The following is an 18,545-nucleotide window of genomic DNA, read 5'->3' as shown; positions in this document are numbered from 1 at the left end:
TCCTTCTGGGACGTCTTGCGGACTTAGGAGTTGGAGGCACTGCTTGGCGGTGGCTGTGCTCCTACCTCAAGAATTGTCTCCAGAAGTTGGTGCTTGGGGAGCATTACTCGAGTCCCTGGATACTCCAATATGGGGTCCCACAGGGTTCAGTTCTGTCCCCCATGCTCTTTAATATCTATATGAAGCCGCTGGGCGAGGTCATTAGGAGATTTGGAGTGCGTTTCCAGCAATATGCTGATGATACGCAGCTCTACTTCTCCTTTTCATCTTCTTCAGGTGAGGCTGTTAATGTACTAAACCACTGCCTGGCCGCGATAATGGACTGGATGAGAGCTAATAAACTGAGACTCAATCCTGACAAGACTGAGATGCTGTTGGTGGGGGGGCTCTCTGCCCAGATGGTTGATGTCCGACCTGCCCTAGATGGGGTTACACTCCCCCTAAAGGAGCAGGTCCATAGTTTGGGGGTCTTATTAGATCTGCTCCTGTCACTGGAGGCTCAAGTAGCCTCGGTGGCACGGAATGCGTTCTACCAGCTTCGGCTGGTAGCCCAACTACGACCCTATCTGGATAGGGAGAACCTTGCCACAGTTATCCATGCTCTGGTAACCTCTAGATTGGACTACTGTAATGCACTCTACGTAGGGTTACCTCTGAAGACGGTTCGGAAACTTCAGCTGGTGCAGAATGCTGCGGCCAGAGTTCTTACTGGGACAAAAAAATTTGATCATATAACACCTGTCCTGGCCCAGCTGCACTGGCTACCAATATGTTTCTGGGCCAGATTCAAAGTGTTGGTTCTTACCTATAAAGCCCTTAACGGCATCGGACCGCAATACCTGGCGGAACGCCTCTCCCGCTATGTACCTACCCGGTCGCTGCGCTCGACGTCGAAGGCCCTTCTCCGTGTCCCAATGCATAGGGAGGCACGGAGAACGATAACTAGAGCTAGGGCCTTCTCAGTGGTGGCCCCCGAACTATGGAATGCCCTCCCTGATGAGATACGCCTGGCGCCTTCTTTGTTATCTTTTCGGCTCCAGGTAAAGACCTACCTCTTCGCCCAGGCATTTTAAAAATTTTAAAATTTTTAAAATTTGAATTTAAAATTGAAAATTTTTAATTATGTTTTATTGTGTATTGTATCTACATCCACTTGTATTTTAACCTGTTTTATTATGCTGTACACCGCCCTGGGAGCTTATTGCTATAGGGCGGTCTAAAAATGTAATAAAATAAATAAATAAATAAATAAATAATGCTGTGGCATGATTTCTGACATGAGTGAGATCCTATCAGTACGTAATACCTCTGCTCTGAAATTGCATTGGTTGCTGATTTGCTACCAGGCCACGTTCAAGCTGTGCTTTCCATGTAATGGGTGCCACATAGTACTTGTTCTGCTCTCATAAGAATCAGTCCTGTAATGTGGCAGCACCTACGCTTTGGAACTCCTTGCCTATTGACATTAGGCAGATGCCTCTTTTCAGCACCCGCTAAAATAATTTTTCTTTAGGCAAGCCTATCCAGGCATGTAGAAGCTATTGTGTTTTTAAATCTGTTTTAAACTCATTGTTGGTTTTATTATTTTGAATGTTTTGAATGTTGGTTTTATTAGCAGCCAGAATATTTGTTGTTTTTTTACAAGAGCCCCAGGCCAGGCACCAGTGATGGGGTGGCTCCCTATGGCAGCCAGCCTCTGATGCTGGACTCAGGGTGGGATGAAGTGGGGAATCACACAGGATGTGATAAGCAAGGAGAGTTGACTCTAGGCATCCACAGAGACCCTCCCTCCCCCACCCATGTCAGCTACTAACCCACCAGATACGTAGTTATTTTAACAAAGGAAAAGGAAGAAAATAAGGAAATGTCAGCAGTAAAGAAAAACCTACAGAAATATGGAGACAATCACGATAAAATCAAACAGAAGGCTTTTGTGGAACCATATTTTAAAAGTGATGAAAGGCCCATCAGAATATGTTTGCAAAAATTATCTGTTATGCAATCAAGACCTGCGTGTGCTGCACCACCGACCTGGGCTCACCCTTGCACATCTCATCATGGGGTTTGGACTGCCACCTCGCACCTGCCAGGCTCCCACCCCAATGCTGCTCTTTGCGCTGCATCCCGCCGGGCTCCAGCAACTAGCGGCCCTCCCGATGGGGCTGCCCCCTCCTGTGCCACCCTGTCACAATCCCTCCTCGCCCCACATAGTGGGCTGTGTATGCCCAGGAAAGGCTGCATGCTTGACCAGCCACCCCGTGCGCCTAGGGGGCACCGTGCTCACTTCCTGGTCATATTTAGCAAGGAGGAGCCATCGAAGATGTGCCCCTCCTGCATGGCTCCCTCCCCTTACGAGCAAGGAAGCCAGTTAGCCTGACTTTTGGCCACGATCCTTCTGCCTGCTGTGCTTCACCAAAAGCTTTGAGCTTTGGGGAGAAAGAAAACTCCCCGACTAAAGTTTGTGTCAGGTGCTGAGCAGGAAGAGGGGCCAGGGCAAGGCGGTACCAGGGAGGGAGGGATGCAGCGGTGGTGGCTGGTTGCTGAGTGAGTGAATGAGTGAGCGAGAGCGCATATGCACATGAACAAACAGGCAGGCATGAAGGAGGGAGGGGAGGCAGCAACCTGCCCAGATCCCTTCCCAGCAAGCAGAGAGCAAAGATGGCTCCTCTGAGAAAGTTATGTGAATCACGCATATGTGGCTGGGTGGGAGCCTGGAAAGCCAGAGATCCAGTTATTTGGGGGTGATTTGACTGGAGACTGGAGAGGGCCCTCAGATGCCTGAGTCTCCAGCTGAAAAATGGAGGTCTGGGATCCCTATATGCTACTATCCTATTAGTGATGGTGGTTTGACCTGGCCAAGTCTCTCTGAATAAGAGAACAGGTGGGGTAACATTACCTCTAAATAAATGGACTTGGGGAAAGAATCAGAACTCAACAACATCAAGTGCAGTTGGAAAACAAATTTACAAGGTCTCTATATCAGGAATTTCACCTTTAGGGCATCTGTCTGTGTATCCATCTTGACTGGACACAACAGAGACAAAAAGGGTTAATAAGAATTTGTGACGCATTTGCAAATTGCAGAATATATCAATATGAAGAAATTAATTAGGAATCTATCTTTTGATATTTGATGGTCTACTATTACAAATTGTCTGATCTAGTGATACTGAAATAGACTCAGATTGTTCACAAAACTTGAGAACATACTCAAATCAAATCAAAAATAGGTGAGTAGAATGTTTAGCATGTCAAGAATGCCTGGTTTTGCTAAGGTTTGCTAATAAAGATGGTTTTGTGGCAAGGTATTATGGGGAAAACACCTTGCCTGAATTGGGGACTAGCAGGCCTTGAGACTGTCAGCTCTCACAGCTGAATCCAATTAATTAGGCAGTGAGTAAGAGCACCTGCTTATCAGCTGAGACTGATAAGTCAAAACCACAGGCCTGGGAAGGTTGGAGAAGCTGTGCTGTAGCAATATGTATGAAGCTTAAACTCAAAGCAGCAGGAGCAGGAGCTGGAGCTGGAAAGAGGAACAGGAACAGGAACAGGAAGTGAGTCAGGGAGAGTGTTAGATAGCCAGTGTGAGAGATAACTGCAGGCCCTGTAAATATTTTATTTCATTTCAGACCTACTTAAATAAAATATACTGTTTGTGTCAAGTTGGGAGTTGCTCCTTTAATTCTACAAATAGAGTCACATGAAATATGGTGGCAGCAGAAAGTTTGTGAGGAAGCCCAGGAAGAGAAAGAGTAACCAAGGCCACAGCAGTGATTAAGGAGACCGTGAGAAGCATACAGGAATTGAGGCCTCCAGGACACCTAGTTTTAACACAAAGAACCTGGCACAGACATGGAAGGAGTGGAGGCAAGAGTTCAGTCCATATACAGAGCTAGGCCATTGCTGATAAGGAAGAGAAAGTGATGGTAAAACTGTTTTACTACTTAGTGGGGGGGGAAAGGCTGTGAAGTCAATGCAACACTACTGCCACAGACCTGGGAAACATAAGGGGTGCTTTCACACTGCACTTTATTCCGTTATTCTGACGATTTATTTCTTTGCGCATAAAATTTGAGCTTTCACACAACATAACGGGTAGCTCCGGAATTCTGGTGGAATGTCGTGGAAGTTTAGCGCTAATTTCTGCAATAAATGATACCAGAAAAATTCCAATAGCAGGCTGGGAACCCGGAAGATTGTGGGAGTTTTGTGCTAGCTGCCGCTGCTCACATGGCAGTCCTCCCAGCATGCAGTGCGTTCCCGCCCTTACCAACAGCCCTCCCAGCATGCAGGCTTCGTGCACTGCTGCACTGCCACCGCCGCGCCTCCCAACCAATCCCAGCTGCTCCTGAGAGAGCAGCCTGTGCTGCTGCTGCTTGTGCTCAACCAGAGCTTCTGCTGCCGCGCTGCCGCACTTCTCAGCTGATCGCTATCGCGCCTCTCAGCTAATCGCGATTGCGCTACCTTTTTAATCCATTTAACTAGCGCTATTAGCCCCATGTGTGAAAGCAGCTTAAGACAGGTAATAGAAGTGTTTGATGCATACTGTGATCCCAGGAAAAATAAAACTGTAGAGAGATATCAGTTTTTCACCCGAAACCAAGAAGAAGGGAAAGGAATAGATAGCTACCTCACAGCACTGGAGACTCTCACTTCAACATGTAACTTTGGGGACATAAAAGACTCCCTAAGTAGGGATAGAATTCTGTGTGGCACACAGGACTTTGTTTTAAGAGAAAGGCTGCTAAGAGAGATGGATCTAACCCCAGAACGATGGCTCTGAATTGCAAGGAAAGCAGAATTGTCTAAACAAAGCATTACAACATTATCAACAGGCACATGGGTGAAGCATGCTCGTAGTACTCAAAATTGTTCTGTGAACCTTCCTCAAATAGCCTCAAATTGCAATGTAAATTGTAATGGTACAAGCAAACTGTTATCTCTGAACTAGAGCCATTACTGTCCATTATCACTGCAGAACCAAGCATATGGATTTTTGTGTGCCTGGGCCACGGGTTTTATTTATTTTCTTTCCTGGCCATGCTGAGCCTCATCTTTTTGAATCTCCATGTCATTTATATTTGGCCCAGTTTATCTACTATACACTGCCACCCTGGGATTCTTTGGGAGGAAGGACAGGATATAAATTAAATAAATAAATAAAATTGGCTGGGATCAAAATATATAATGGATATTGCTGCAAAATATAAGTTTGATAAAATGTTAGACTTGTGGTACCTTAATCCATGTAAAATATTACAGGTTAACAAGTTCAATATATTCAAGATGTAGACATGATCCACCATGATATTTGCTGGAATTGTAAAAATATAAAGACATTTTGGACTGAAACTATAGGAAAATGGGTGAAATCACAAATTAAAAATGGATCTTATAGTTATTCTTTTGAGAAACTTATATGAGACAGTGAAAAAAAACAGGAAAATAGTAGGAAGCACATTGGTTTCATCTCAAATATTAATAATAAAATCTTGGGGAAAGCAGCAAACTCCATTTATAAATGAATATGCAATCTGCTATAGGATATTAATACAGAAAGCATATTTTTTAAAAAATATGGTAAAGTTCTGAAAAATGTGAAAAAGTCTCATGAAAAGTTCGTATAGGTATACAGTATTTCATTTTAGAATGGTAAAACTCAATATAAAAATATTGGAAGCATAGTTTTAGAAGTGTTGTAAAAAGAGATGGAAATATTCCCCAATTAGGAGACAAATATGAGGTTATCATATTTTGGACACATAATGAGAAGACATGATTCACTAGAAAAGACCATAATGCTGGGAAAAACAGAAGGGAATAGAAAAAGAGGAAGGCCAAACAAGAGATGGATTGATTCCACAAAGGAAGCCACGGACCTGAACTTACAAGATCTGAACAGGGTGGTTCACGACGGATGCTCTTGGAGGTCACTGATTCATAGGGTCGCCATAAGTCGTAATTGACTTGAAGGCACATAACAACAAACAAACAAGGAGACAAAGTAATGTAGAGAACACCAAAGACATAGGAACAAAACTACTGAGGGAACAATTTAGAGATTTACAAATATAAAACACTATTTACTTTGTCTTTGCTTTTTTCCTCATTGAGAGACACTCTGAAACAATTAATTATGTTTATTCTATAATATGTGAAACTCTTGAATGCTGGAGCAATGTTAATTGTTTTAACAGATTTTAGTATTTAGTCTTCTGATGTAAATTATTTTAACTGATTTTAATATTGTATTATTATATTGTTAGAACCTACCTTGAGACCTTGTGGCAAAGGGTGGGTAGGAAATCAAATCAATCAATCAAAGTATATTCTGTTTTCTTATAAAATAATAGCATTACAACAGAGTCTAGCACTGGGGTGAGATGCTGTGGCCCTCCAGATATTATTAAACCCCAGCTTCCATCAGACGTAGTGAGCCTTGCCAATGATCAGGGACGATGGGAGTTGTCATCCAACAACATTTGGAGGGCCACAGGTTCCCCGACACTTATCTAGTGAATGAGAAATAAGACCCTTGTCAGGGCCTTCATTGTATGGCTCCTCCTGGAAATGTGTCACTAAATCCAACATTTGACACTATTGTGCTCAGTGTTCCTCCACAACAATCCCCCACAAGCAGCAGCCAATAAACAGAGATGGGATTGAGAGACAAGTGAACAAAATGACAGTGAACAAAAATGACAGTGAACATGACATGGCTGTCCTAATTAAAAGTAACTGGGAGATCATGGGAGAAGTCAGTTAGCGGCAGCCACATGTTTAAGACGATAAAGAGTCCACTTCGATTCGCAGCAGTCCCTTAGAAGCTTTTCTCTCAGCTACTCACTCTTCCCAGCTGATCAGTGGTGTTTTGAAGCCCCCCCCCAGCCTTCCATGCTCCAAACCTGCTCCCCCAGGCCTACTAATACCTTCCTTTAAGTACATGGATGATGCTATTTTGGTTATCTAAGGATGGGAGTGCTGATAATGAGTCTGCTATTAGCATATAAGATATATACCCCCCCCAAGGCTTACAAGATCTGAACAGGATGGTTCATGACAGATGCTATTTGAGGTCCTTGATTCATAGGGTCACCATAAGTCATAATTGATTTGAAAGCACATAACAACAACCCCCCAAGGAAAGATGGGGAACCTGTGGTCCTCCAGATGTTGCTGGACTACAGCTCCCATCAGCCCTGATCATTGGCTACTCTGGTTGGAGCTGATGGGAGATGGAGTCCAATAACATCTGGAAGGCCACAGATTCTCCATCTCTGGCTTAGACGGATGCAATTTCCCCTATCATCTGATAGCAAGAGGTTTAAATTGAAGCAGAATAAAATGATATTGCATAACTGATTTAAAAACAAACAGTTGTTCCTCTTCCCCTCCCCCATTTGTCACTAAGGTTTATCACAGGGACTAGTGGTGCGCAATCTGTAAAATGTGAGCTGTTGTGACCTTTTCTGCTTGGTATTCCAAGGTGACATTCTGTTCTGTGCCCTGCAAGAAATCAGAGCAGATAGTTGTAGATGTCTTGCTTGGCTTTCAAAGTTGTTTGTCAACTATTATATTTAGAAATATTATTTCCAGTTCAAATTCTCTGAAGTAATGAGTGATACTAGCTATTGGAATTAAGCTGCCATTGTAGTGCACAATTCCCGCCGGGCCCACTTCATTGCAATAGTTGCCTAATCTGGTATACAAATGATAGGGACTGTGACCTTAAGGAGGCAGAAGCAGAACACCTGTTCAGGTTTGTGTGCATGATTTAAGAAGATTCCTGTGTATCAATATCTTTTTCCAGGCTGAGGCTCCAAAATGAATTACTGTCTGCAATGAAACAAAAAGCGCAACACTGAACAGGTAACATTATGATGAGCCGTTATTGTTCATTTTCTCTAGCTCTTTAAACACATAAAATGACTTTGCATTTTCTTCATTTGTCTTTAGAAACACCACCATGTTTCTCATTCCATTTTTAAAGATGAGGCATATGAGAAAGAAAGAGTTTTCCCCTGGCCACTGGGTGAGTCTCTAAGCTCAAGACTGAAATCGGTTCTCTTCAGTGCAAGTCCAATGCCAAGTTCACACAATTATTTTTTTCTCAAAATTATTACAGCATCAAGTGTTGACAGGCCCTTGTAAATGACCCATGTTCTGATTTTTCTTTACTTTTTAACTTGTGTTTTAACTGATTTTTATTGACAGCTTTAATGTATATTGTCTACTGTGTGTAAACTGCTTAGATATTTTTACAATTAAGCCGGATATACATTTTTGTTAAATAAACAAATTGCAGGTCAAACACTAGAGACAGAACAGTCACATCATCTCAAACACCATGCTTTTCAATAGTATCCATTCATACATCAACTGAATCCACTCATACTTCAATAGAAATGCCCGTTAGACACATCAGCAAGCTTTGTGATAGCTGCTTTTTCATTCTAACCTGAGGACCTTAGCTGAAAGATGCAGCCATTGAAAGTGTGGCTGGGTCTTTCCCATGTATTGGGAATACCACTGATAGAACCTGGGATTAGGGAAAAGCATATGGTGGAGGAAGATTCAATGGAAAATCAGTGGGTAAAGGCTCTAAGGTGAAACCCCCTCTGGCATCCAAACCTCCACTACAAATTGTCCCGATTAACACAGCAAAAGCAGAGACCAGGCTTTAAACCAGAACATGTAGTTTCATTCTGAAACAATGTCATTGTTTGAGGAGTCCTTTTGGTATTGAGCCTGTACTGTTTATTACTGTGAACAATTGGGCTAATACAGAAGTCCACTAATATGTAAAATTCTTACGTAGCTCTGGTGGTATCAGATCCTCCCCTGGTGCCTTTTTTGTTTTTAACCTGGCAATCAGAGTCTCTGTTTCTTGAGGTGATTACAGGTTGCCATTCTGGTAAGAGCTGTAATTGTTTTACATCTTGTTTGAGGTTTAAAAATGATTTTTTTTTGTCTTTTCAGTGCACAAGAATATCATCATGACTCATTATAACATCAAATGCAGGTGGTGAGTGCCCATGGAAATGCAGCCAAAAGAGGGATACTGAGAAACAAAAAAGAGGTATCAGTATGCTTACTGCAGTAGCTTACTTATTATAGAACAACATTCCTTATTGCAGAAGTTGGAAAAAAAAACCTTGGGGGTATTCCCCCCTCAAAAAAATCCACACCATACTGATGGGGGATGGAGTCAGCACCTGCATAGCCACAGGTTGTGATTTGGAAAGTGATTGCTGTGTCTCAAAACTATGGATTGAATCTTGTGTCGACCGCAACCCTCAACTCACTCCCACCTTAAAGGCCATTTTGTTGTCAGAACTTGATTTAGATGGATTCTGGGTTTATGTAGAATAGTGCAAAGAATTCCCTCTCCTAGACAACTCAGCTTAGATTTGAAATAAATGGGTGGTCTCAGGCAAATGGCTATTGTCTCAGGATCAGTAACCTCATCTGCAGCCAGCAACAATGACAGTGGCTTACCTTATTTGCTTTGAAAGGATTACTGAGACAACATGTGCAAAACACTTTGAACACTAAGGAAACACTATGTGGATGTTCCCTGAACCAAAAAAAACCTTTATACTAACTACTTCCCATACTCTAGCATTCACATGGCCTTTGCAAACAACCACCACAAAATGTCTACTCCTTCCTGTCAAAGTAATACTCTTCAATGTCATACTTTTTTTCTCCTCTCTTTACTTTTCATTTCATTTTTTGTTTTCTCTTTCTGCAATGCTGGAAATCAATTCATTCCCTCTGTTTCCACTCTTTAGGGGATGAGTGCCATTGCATTTCTTAAAATGGTACTTTCCACACACAAAGGGAAGTTATCAGTAGGGTCAAGGAAACCCTAAAGTAGGAAGTCCATCAAATTCTTCTGAAAAGTAAAAAACCAATCCACCCATTGGTTGAATTCCCATAAGGGAATTCAGACTGTGCATGGCTGCACTTGAATACAGAGCAGGGTGTGTGCGCTAAGGACTTTAAGCCACTGCCCAGCCAGTCCCACCCTTCTTTCCTTGCCCCATCTTCCCACTATGCTGCAGAGAGCTTCCTTCAAAGCTCTCCCTTCTCCGGTGGGTGTCTTTCAGCATGCATCAGTCTCACTTGAGGAGGAATAACTTTGAAAGTGCAGGTTGTATAACTGTCAAGCAGCCTGATCTGGGCCTTCAAAGCTCTCTTCCTCAAGCAGAAAGTGGCCCTGTGCCATGCAGCCTCCAGCCTTTGATATAGGGATGAGGAAGACATTTGGTTCAGTTCCCATTTAATTGTGAATCTACCCAATTTGCATGTCCTGAAACAATATGTGAACTGAAATGTAGTCGCTCATCAACATTCTGAGTTTTGCAAAGCCATTTTTCAACCACTTTATGTGCACATATATGCATATACTAGATAAAGTGTGCATAAAAATGCATATATTAGTGGAAGTAACATATAAAAGCATTATATTAGGCACAATTGCTTGCAAAATACACATATGAAGCAGAACTACATACAATAAATGTGTATATTAGGAGAATTTTACATTCAAATGCTGATGAATTTTCATGAGGACTTGTTTTTTTAAAAAAAATGCAAACCAAGGTGGAGAACTGAATTTAAGATTGGGAAAATGGGAAACAGAGAAACCAGAATTGACAGATTCACCCTCTCCCTATTTTGAAAGTATGGATAGGGTTAGTTTTCAAGGAAAATGCCAAACAGTGCTTGAAGATACAGATTGGATCAGCTGCCAACTACCCAGATGTGTACCTTCAAAGTTCACCTTCAGTGAAACGGTATTCTCTGATTAAAGAGCATGGGATTGCTGTATTTAGCTTTCTTGATTATTGTGGAGCCTTATCCCTGTTGGTTTTGAATAACCTAGCATCTCATGATAGACATATGACCATCAAGATCCTTAACAGCTGGAAATCTCTGTCCAGCCTTTGGACTGTAAGACCCTTCAGCATTTATGGATGAAACAGCTTGATGCTGTTTTGGAGTGGGTAGACACAAAGAGTGGAGGCAGGGAGACCATAAGAAACACAGCTGTGCTTTCTTACAGCAGCTTGCTCAGCATGAATTTGCTTTGGGGGAATCTGGTGGTGTGTTAGCAGCAAACTTCAACATGCTTCATTCATAAATAGATGATGCAGAAGAAATAGATTGTGCAACAAAGTCGCTTCTGAATATTTGAGCTGCTCAGGGAAGTGTGGTAAGAGGTCATTTCCCAGGTCATTCCATTGCCGATGGAGGCTGGAATAATGTAAGCTCTATATATAGAATCTTTGTATTAGGACTATTGGTTGTTGTTTTTTCTTGCTTGTTTTTGAAAGGCCCTATGACAAATTAGACCTATTGTCAAGAGCAAGACTACAGTGGAAGATATAGGGCAGATCCCTGAACCTGAACTAACATTTGCAGGAAGGGATTCTGAGGAACTGAGACAAATAGTGGTAACGAGAGAGGAAGTTCTAAGCTTAATGGACAATATAAAAACTGACAAATCACCGGGCCCAGATGGCATCCACCCGAGAGTTCTCAAAGAACTCAAATGTGAAATTGCTGATCTGCTAACTAAAATATGTAACTTGTCCCTTGGGTCCTCCTCCGTGCCTGAGGACTGGAAAGTGGCAAATGTAACGCCAATCTTCAAAAAGGGATCCAGAGGGGATCCCGGAAATTACAGGCCAGTTAGCCTAACTTCTGTCCCTGGAAAACTGGTAGAAAGTATTATTAAAGCTAGATTAACTAAGCACATAGAAGAACAAGCCTTGCTGAAGCAGAGCCAGCATGGCTTCTGCAAGGGAAAGTCCTGTCTCAGTAACCTATTAGAATTCTTGGAGAGTGTCAACAAGCATATAGATACAGGTGATCCAGTGGACATAGTGTACTTAGACTTTCAAAAAGCATTTGACAAGGTACCTCACCAAAGGCTTCTGAGGAAGCTTAGCAGTCATGGAATAAGAGGAGAGGTCCTCTTGTGGATAAGGAATTGGTTAAGAAGCAGAAAGCAGAGAGTAGGAATAAACGGACAGTTCTCCCAATGGAGGGCTGTAGAAAGTGGAGTCCCTCAAGGATCGGTATTGGGACCTGTACTTTTCAACTTGTTCATTAATGACCTAGAATTAGGAGTGAGCAGTGAAGTGGCCAAGTTTGCTGATGACACTAAATTGTTCAGGGTTGTTAAAACAAAAAGGGATTGCGAAGAGCTCCAAAAAGACCTCTCCAAACTGAGTGAATGGGCGGAAAAATGGCAAATGCAATTCAATATAAACAAGTGTAAAATTATGCATATTGGAGCAAAAAATCTGAATTTCACATATACGCTCATGGGGTCTGAACTGGCGGTGACCGACCAGGAGAGAGACCTCGGGCTTGTAGTGGACAGAACGATGAAAATGTCGACCCAGTGTGCGGCAGCTGTGAAAAAGGCAAATTCCATTCTAGCGATAATTAGGAAAGGTATTGAAAATAAAACAGCCGATATCATAATGCCGTTGTATAAATCTATGATGCGGCCGCATTTGGAATACTGTGTACAGTTCTGGTCGCCTCATCTCAAAAAGGATATTATAGAGTTGGAAAAGGTTCAGAAGAGGGCAACCAGAATGATCAAGGGGATGGAGCGACTCCCTTACAAGGAAAGGTTGCAGCATTTGGGGCTTTTTAGTTTAGAGAAAAGGCGGGTCAGAGGAGACATGATAGAAGTGTATAAAATTATGCATGGCATTGAGAAAGTGGATAGAGAAAAGTTCTTCTCCCTCTCTCATAATACTAGAACTCGTGGACATTCAAAGAAGCTGAATGTTGGAAGATTCAGGACAGACAAAAGGAAGTACTTCTTTACTCAGCGCATAGTTAAACTATGGAATTTGCTCCCACAAGATGCAGTAATGGCCACCAGCTTGGATGGCTTTAAAAGAAGATTAGACAAATTCATGGAGGACAGGGCTATCAATGGCTACTAGCCGTGATGGCTGTGCTCTGCCAGCCTAGTCAGAGGCAGCATGCTTCTGAAAACCAGTTGACGGAAGCCTCAGGAGGGGAGAGTGTTCTTGCACTCGGGTCCTGCTTGCGGGCTTTCCCCAGGCACCTGGTTGGCCACTGTGAGAAAAGGATGCTGGACTAGATGGGCCACTGGCCTGATCCAGCAGGCTCTTCTTATGTTCTTATGTTCTTATGTACAGTTGAACTGGGAGGCTTGACCAGCATTAATGAGGCACCCAAAATTATGAATGGTTTAGTCATTCAGCTGAAAATGTTACAACTGAATAAGCAATTTCAAAGTGGAGGGGGGGATCTCAATATGACCTCATCTTTTGGTAATAAAATTCACAGTTCAATGACATTAATTAATTAATTAAAATATTTGTAAGCCGCACTTTTCATAAAAGTATATCAAAGTGGCATTACAACATACAAAACATGATAGATTTTTTAAAAAACTGAACAGTAAAAACATCATTAAAAACAATAATAAAAGCATATATAAGTACTTCATTGGTTGGAAAAGAAGATTCACATTCAAAGTTCTGCTTGAAAAGTTCAGTTTTCAGGAGGTGCCTGAAAGGAAGAAGGGATGGTTCCTGCAGAACATTTATTGGTAGAGAGCTCCATGGAGCTGGGGCTGCCACACTAAAGGCTCGGTTTCTGGTGGAGACCAACCAAATCTCAGGGACATGAAGAACCACTGGGAGTGCCTCATCAGAAGATCTCAGTGACCGAGATAGAACACAGGGAGTCAGGGAGTCCTTAAGGTACTTTGGGTCCAAGTTGTTTAGGTCTTTGTGAATTAACCCAAGTACTTTGAACAAGCCTGGTAGCAAATTGGCAACCAGTGTAGCTCTTTCAGCAGCAGGGTAACATGTTGCCATAATCCTCTCCTGTGAGCAGTCAGGCCACTGCATTCCACAAATTTGAGAGTCTCTCTCTCTTTCATATTCCAGGGTCCATGGAGAGGGGGAAGAAAGGTGACTGCAACAATATGTGGTGCATATTATTTGGAGATAATTCTGCAATAAGACTTTGTTACTCTAGAGGGATGTGAAAAAAAGAAAAATCTTATGAATGTCTTCTAAGAAATGTTGGCTCAGCTCTAATGCACATAAGATGATTGCTTTGGGACTAGCCCTGCTGAAATATAGGAATTGCCTCATCTTATTTTTCACTGTTAATGGCAGGGGTGTTTCCATGTGATAAAATGATATTCTTGTGCCAGGATAAAAGAATAGTCCATGAGAGCAGGAAATGGACCCAGGGTGAGAGAGAAGGAGAGTGACAGGAAAGAGTAAGAACCAATGAGGCACTGCAAATTTTCTGACAATAATATCCTACCAGATAATTTTGCAAGTGTTTACAGAACATCAGAAACCTGCAGAATGTACTTTACCAAAGACCATACAAGCAATGGGTATGTATTCAAGGAGTAAAAAAAATGCCTTTGTCCAACTCCTTGAACCGACTTGAAATTAGAGTTGAGCAGTAAAATTTGGGGCACCATTTTAGCAAATATTCCTCAGCAGCAGCAGAAATTCTCCAAAGGTTTCTGGGGGGGCAGAGCACTCTTTCAGCAGTAATATAGATTCTTTATTCCCCTCCCCCTGTGTTTTCTTTGTGCTGTTGCTGTGAGAAGCCACAACAGCAGTGGCTGTGATTTTCGTTTTGTTTTGTTCTAAGGCATTGTTGCAGGGAAATAGCAGCCATCACAGAAAGTGATAGAACATTCTACAAATACTCTCCAAAATTAACTTCTTTTTTTTGGGGGGGGGGGAGAAGGCTTGGAAAAAAAAGATTCACAGACATTTTCTCAGAAAAAGATATATTCCAAGGGATTTTGGCTAAACTCAATGAACACATTAATTTTAATCCCTTGCCTTCTCTAAATTCCCTCCCCATCTCTGCATGTTCTTGTCTACCTTTTGAACGCTTAGTACTTTTGTCTCTTTAATATCCCAAAAAGAACAATAGCCCTTTCTTTCCACAAACCGCAGGGCTGGATCAGACAAGCATTCCTATGTTCCTGGGATCAATCTCAGGTTTAGGGAAGGAAGGCCTATATTTAAAAGAAGAAAATGTTCAGAATGAATAAAGAAGGAAGCAGAAAAAGTGGAAGGGAATTGAAATCATCCCCAAAGCTTCTATGCATTACCTAAGCAGATATGTAGTGTGTTCAAAGTGTCTGTGCTTGTATTTGCATGGCTAAGCTCTAGGTCTCATATTTTAGAAGGAAAAGAAATAGCTGAAAAATGTTCCATCCACATTGTTTCATAGATGGCATCACCCCCTCAGATGATCAGGAATGGAACAGCTGTCACTGAATTTATCCTCCTAGGACTTTCAAGCAACCCTGAGGACCAACTCATTCTCTTTGGCCTATTTCTTGTTATTTACTTGGTGGCCTTGAGTGGGAACCTTCTTATACTCCTCCTAATCAGTATGGACAACAGACTTCACAATCCCATGTATTTCTTCCTGGGCAATCTGTCTGTGGTGGACATTGGGTATACAACATCCACAGTCCCCAAGATGCTCATGAATTACCTCTCTCAGGACAAGAGAATCTCCCTAGCTGGCTGCTTCTCTCAGATGTATTTCTTCATCTCCTTTGGTGGCATTGAGTGCCTTCTGCTGGGTGCCATGGCATATGACCGGTATGCAGCCATTTGCCACCCATTGCACTATAGTGTGCTTATGAGCTCAAAAGTGTGTGCCTCCCTTGCAGCAGCTGCTTGGATTCTTGGTTTGTCTAACTCAGGTGTGCACGCTGGCCTGATGTCCCTTTTATCCTTCTGCCAGGACAATGTCATCCAACACTTTTTCTGTGACATTCCACCCTTATTCCAGCTCTCTTGCTCTGACACTCAAGCCAATCAAATTGCTACCTTTGTGGTGGGTGGAGGTGTGATCATGGGTTCATTCTTGGTTACTCTTGTGTCTTATGTCTACATAGTCCTGGCCATTATCAGGATTCGCACCAAGGAAGGGTGTCTCAAGGCATTTTCCACCTGCGCTTCACACTTGACTGTAGTCAACATTTACTTTGGCACCATCATCTTCACATACATACGTCCCAACTCCACTTACTCCCAAGAGCAGGACCGGGCCTTGCCTGTGCTCTATGGGATCCTCACACCAATGCTTAATCCAATCATCTACAGCTTAAGGAACAAGGATGTGCAAGGGGCACTTCGGAAGGTCATGAAAAGGACTTAACAGGACACAGCTTAATTTTCAGGCCCCAGATGACTGTTGGTTTCCTAAACCCCTTTCTTTTGATAGACATGGTTCATTTTTTATCATTCTTTGTAGAAAAAAATCCAAAATGTATAAACATACAAGGTTCATTCTTCACAACATAAAATGGTAAACAACCCTTTGCTTGGAAAGCCAATGACTGGGCACATTAAAATATTAAACAATATTTACAATGCTAATGTCATTAACTAGCCAAAAAAATGTGGAATTGTATTCTACTCTTAGCTCATTCTACAGGAAATGGCCTCCTATAGTAAGTAATGGCTCATGCAGAAATCTTAGACGAAATCTAAGGGATGATGAGCGTTATAGTTGAACAACAGCTGGAGGGTCACAAGTTCCCCGCCTGGATTCTAGGATGTTTATTTATAAATAATAGGAGCTTGTAATCACTGTGATCAATTGTATAAAAAGTGTTACATGGGCGAAGTCAAGTCCCGAACTCAAGGAGGTGAGGATTTCCATTTCCATCAACACAAGCATCCCTGATGAAAATCTGATTTGGGTTCCATTCTCTAGCCTTCCACATTTATTCTCATCACAGAATTGAGGAGTCATAGGTTGGTAGTAGAGCACAGTGGTTTGTGATAAGAAGTCCCAAGTTCAATCAATGATATCTCTAGTTAAGAGATTCTCTGAGAACAGGGCTAGGAAAATCCTGAAAGGCATGAGTGTGGCACTGATTGTATTTTAATTAATTTTAATATTGTGGGTTGTATTCAACTAGGTTTTATTCAGAAGTAGACCCATTAAAATTAGTGGATGCAAGTTAGCAATGGCCATTAATTTCAATGAGTCTACTCTAAGTAAATGTTACTTGAATACAACCCTATATTATTATAACCTAACCTGGGACCTTATGGTGAAGAGTTGGTAAAGGATCAAATAGATAAATCAGTGCAACCTGTAATCTGTTTTCTTATGAAATAATAATAAAAAACCTTACAAGAATGTCTAGTGCAAGGGTGGGAACCTGTGGCCCTCCAGATGTTACTGAAAGCCAGCTCCCATCAGCCTCAGTGAGCCTGATCAGGGATGATGTACTCCAGCAACATCTGGAGGGCCACAGGTTTCCCCACACTAGTCTAGTGAATGAGGAAGGCTCTTCTTAGGGCCTTCTTAGTATAGCACCTCCTGGTAATGTTTAATTAATTCCACTTGTGCTCAGTGCTTCTCCACACCCATCCCCCTCAAGCAACAGCCAATAAATGGAGATGGCACTGAGAGCCAATTATCCAAATTGCATCATATGACATGGCTCTTACTGGGACATGATGAGAGAAGTCAATAGCGGGCACACGTTTAAGATAATATGTAGCCTCTTTGATTCACAGCAGCCCCTTGAGACTAATTCTGACAAACTCAGCAGCCTCGTAGTCTAGTTTACTTCCAAGGTCATGGACATTGTTTGTTATTTCTGGCTTAACTTCTTCCTCCCTTCCCCAAGAGACAGTGCTAATGATGACCTGTGTGTTCTTTTTTAATGCCAATTAGTCTTTTCATTCCCAGAGGAAAGTGCCTGTATTTTTTTAAAAAATCAGCAAAAGGTGGCTTTTCTATAGCAACAAGGAAAAGAGAAAGATTCTCAGATGACAGATAAAGGCCACTCCAAAACAACTCAGGATGGAGACGCACAGAATCTCAGCTTCTCTGATCGATGCAATACTTTCAGTGCCAAGAAAGAAGCACCCATTGGCAATGGCTGGCAATACTGCTACCTCTATTACATTCTGAAGCAGCATACATAGCAGGTAACAGATATGCTTCTAATTAGATACCTATCAAAGAACTCTTGTCATATTTTCTGGGGGTGAATGCACATTAGTAGACAGCTCCAGGTTTTGTTCTGAGAGACCTATAATAAGATCTCCACTTCTATTACTTTCTGTTTTCACTCTTTTATTTCTATTAAGCAAACAAATACAATTCTTCCTTATCCAGTGAGCAATATGGCAGCTGTTTCAGACCTGATGACAAGAAGTCTTGTAGAGAGCCCACTTTCTTGGGAGGCAAAGATAGGTATATCCCAGGGGTGGGAAACCTGTGGCCCTCCAGATGTTGCTAGTCTATAATTCTCATCACCCTGATCATGGCAGCGTAGGTGGCAGCCTGCTTTGTGAGAATGAAGGGGAAGGCAAGCATGCCAGTCACATCAACCCTTCCTTCACCTTAACTTCATTGTTGCCACCTTATGGATATGTCTCACCAATGCCACCATCAACAAGCAACCTTTGCCAACCATTGGGTCCCCAGATGTTGTTGGACAACAACTCCCATCAGCC

The 18,545-nt window shown here is 42.2% G+C and overlaps 1 protein-coding gene across 1 annotated transcript; it reads left to right on the top strand.

Moving 5' to 3' along the window:
• The first annotated feature begins 3,812 nt into the window (after positions 1-3,812).
• Positions 3,813-16,221, top strand: LOC133366261 (olfactory receptor 5AP2-like). Its single transcript, XM_061589171.1, has 5 exons — positions 3,813-3,926; positions 7,811-7,869; positions 7,957-8,032; positions 8,980-9,079; positions 15,280-16,221. Exons 4-5 carry the CDS (start codon positions 9,017-9,019, stop codon positions 16,219-16,221), a joined length of 1,005 nt encoding a protein of 334 aa, XP_061445155.1. The 5' UTR covers positions 3,813-3,926; positions 7,811-7,869; positions 7,957-8,032; positions 8,980-9,016.
• Positions 16,222-18,545: the final 2,324 nt, after the last annotated feature.

Source organism: Rhineura floridana, chromosome 11 (assembly GCF_030035675.1).
Source record: "Rhineura floridana isolate rRhiFlo1 chromosome 11, rRhiFlo1.hap2, whole genome shotgun sequence".
Taxonomy (NCBI): Eukaryota; Metazoa; Chordata; class Lepidosauria; order Squamata; family Rhineuridae; genus Rhineura; species Rhineura floridana.
The sequence above is the reverse complement of the archived record's forward strand: the minus strand, read 5'-3'. Positions and strand labels throughout refer to the sequence as shown.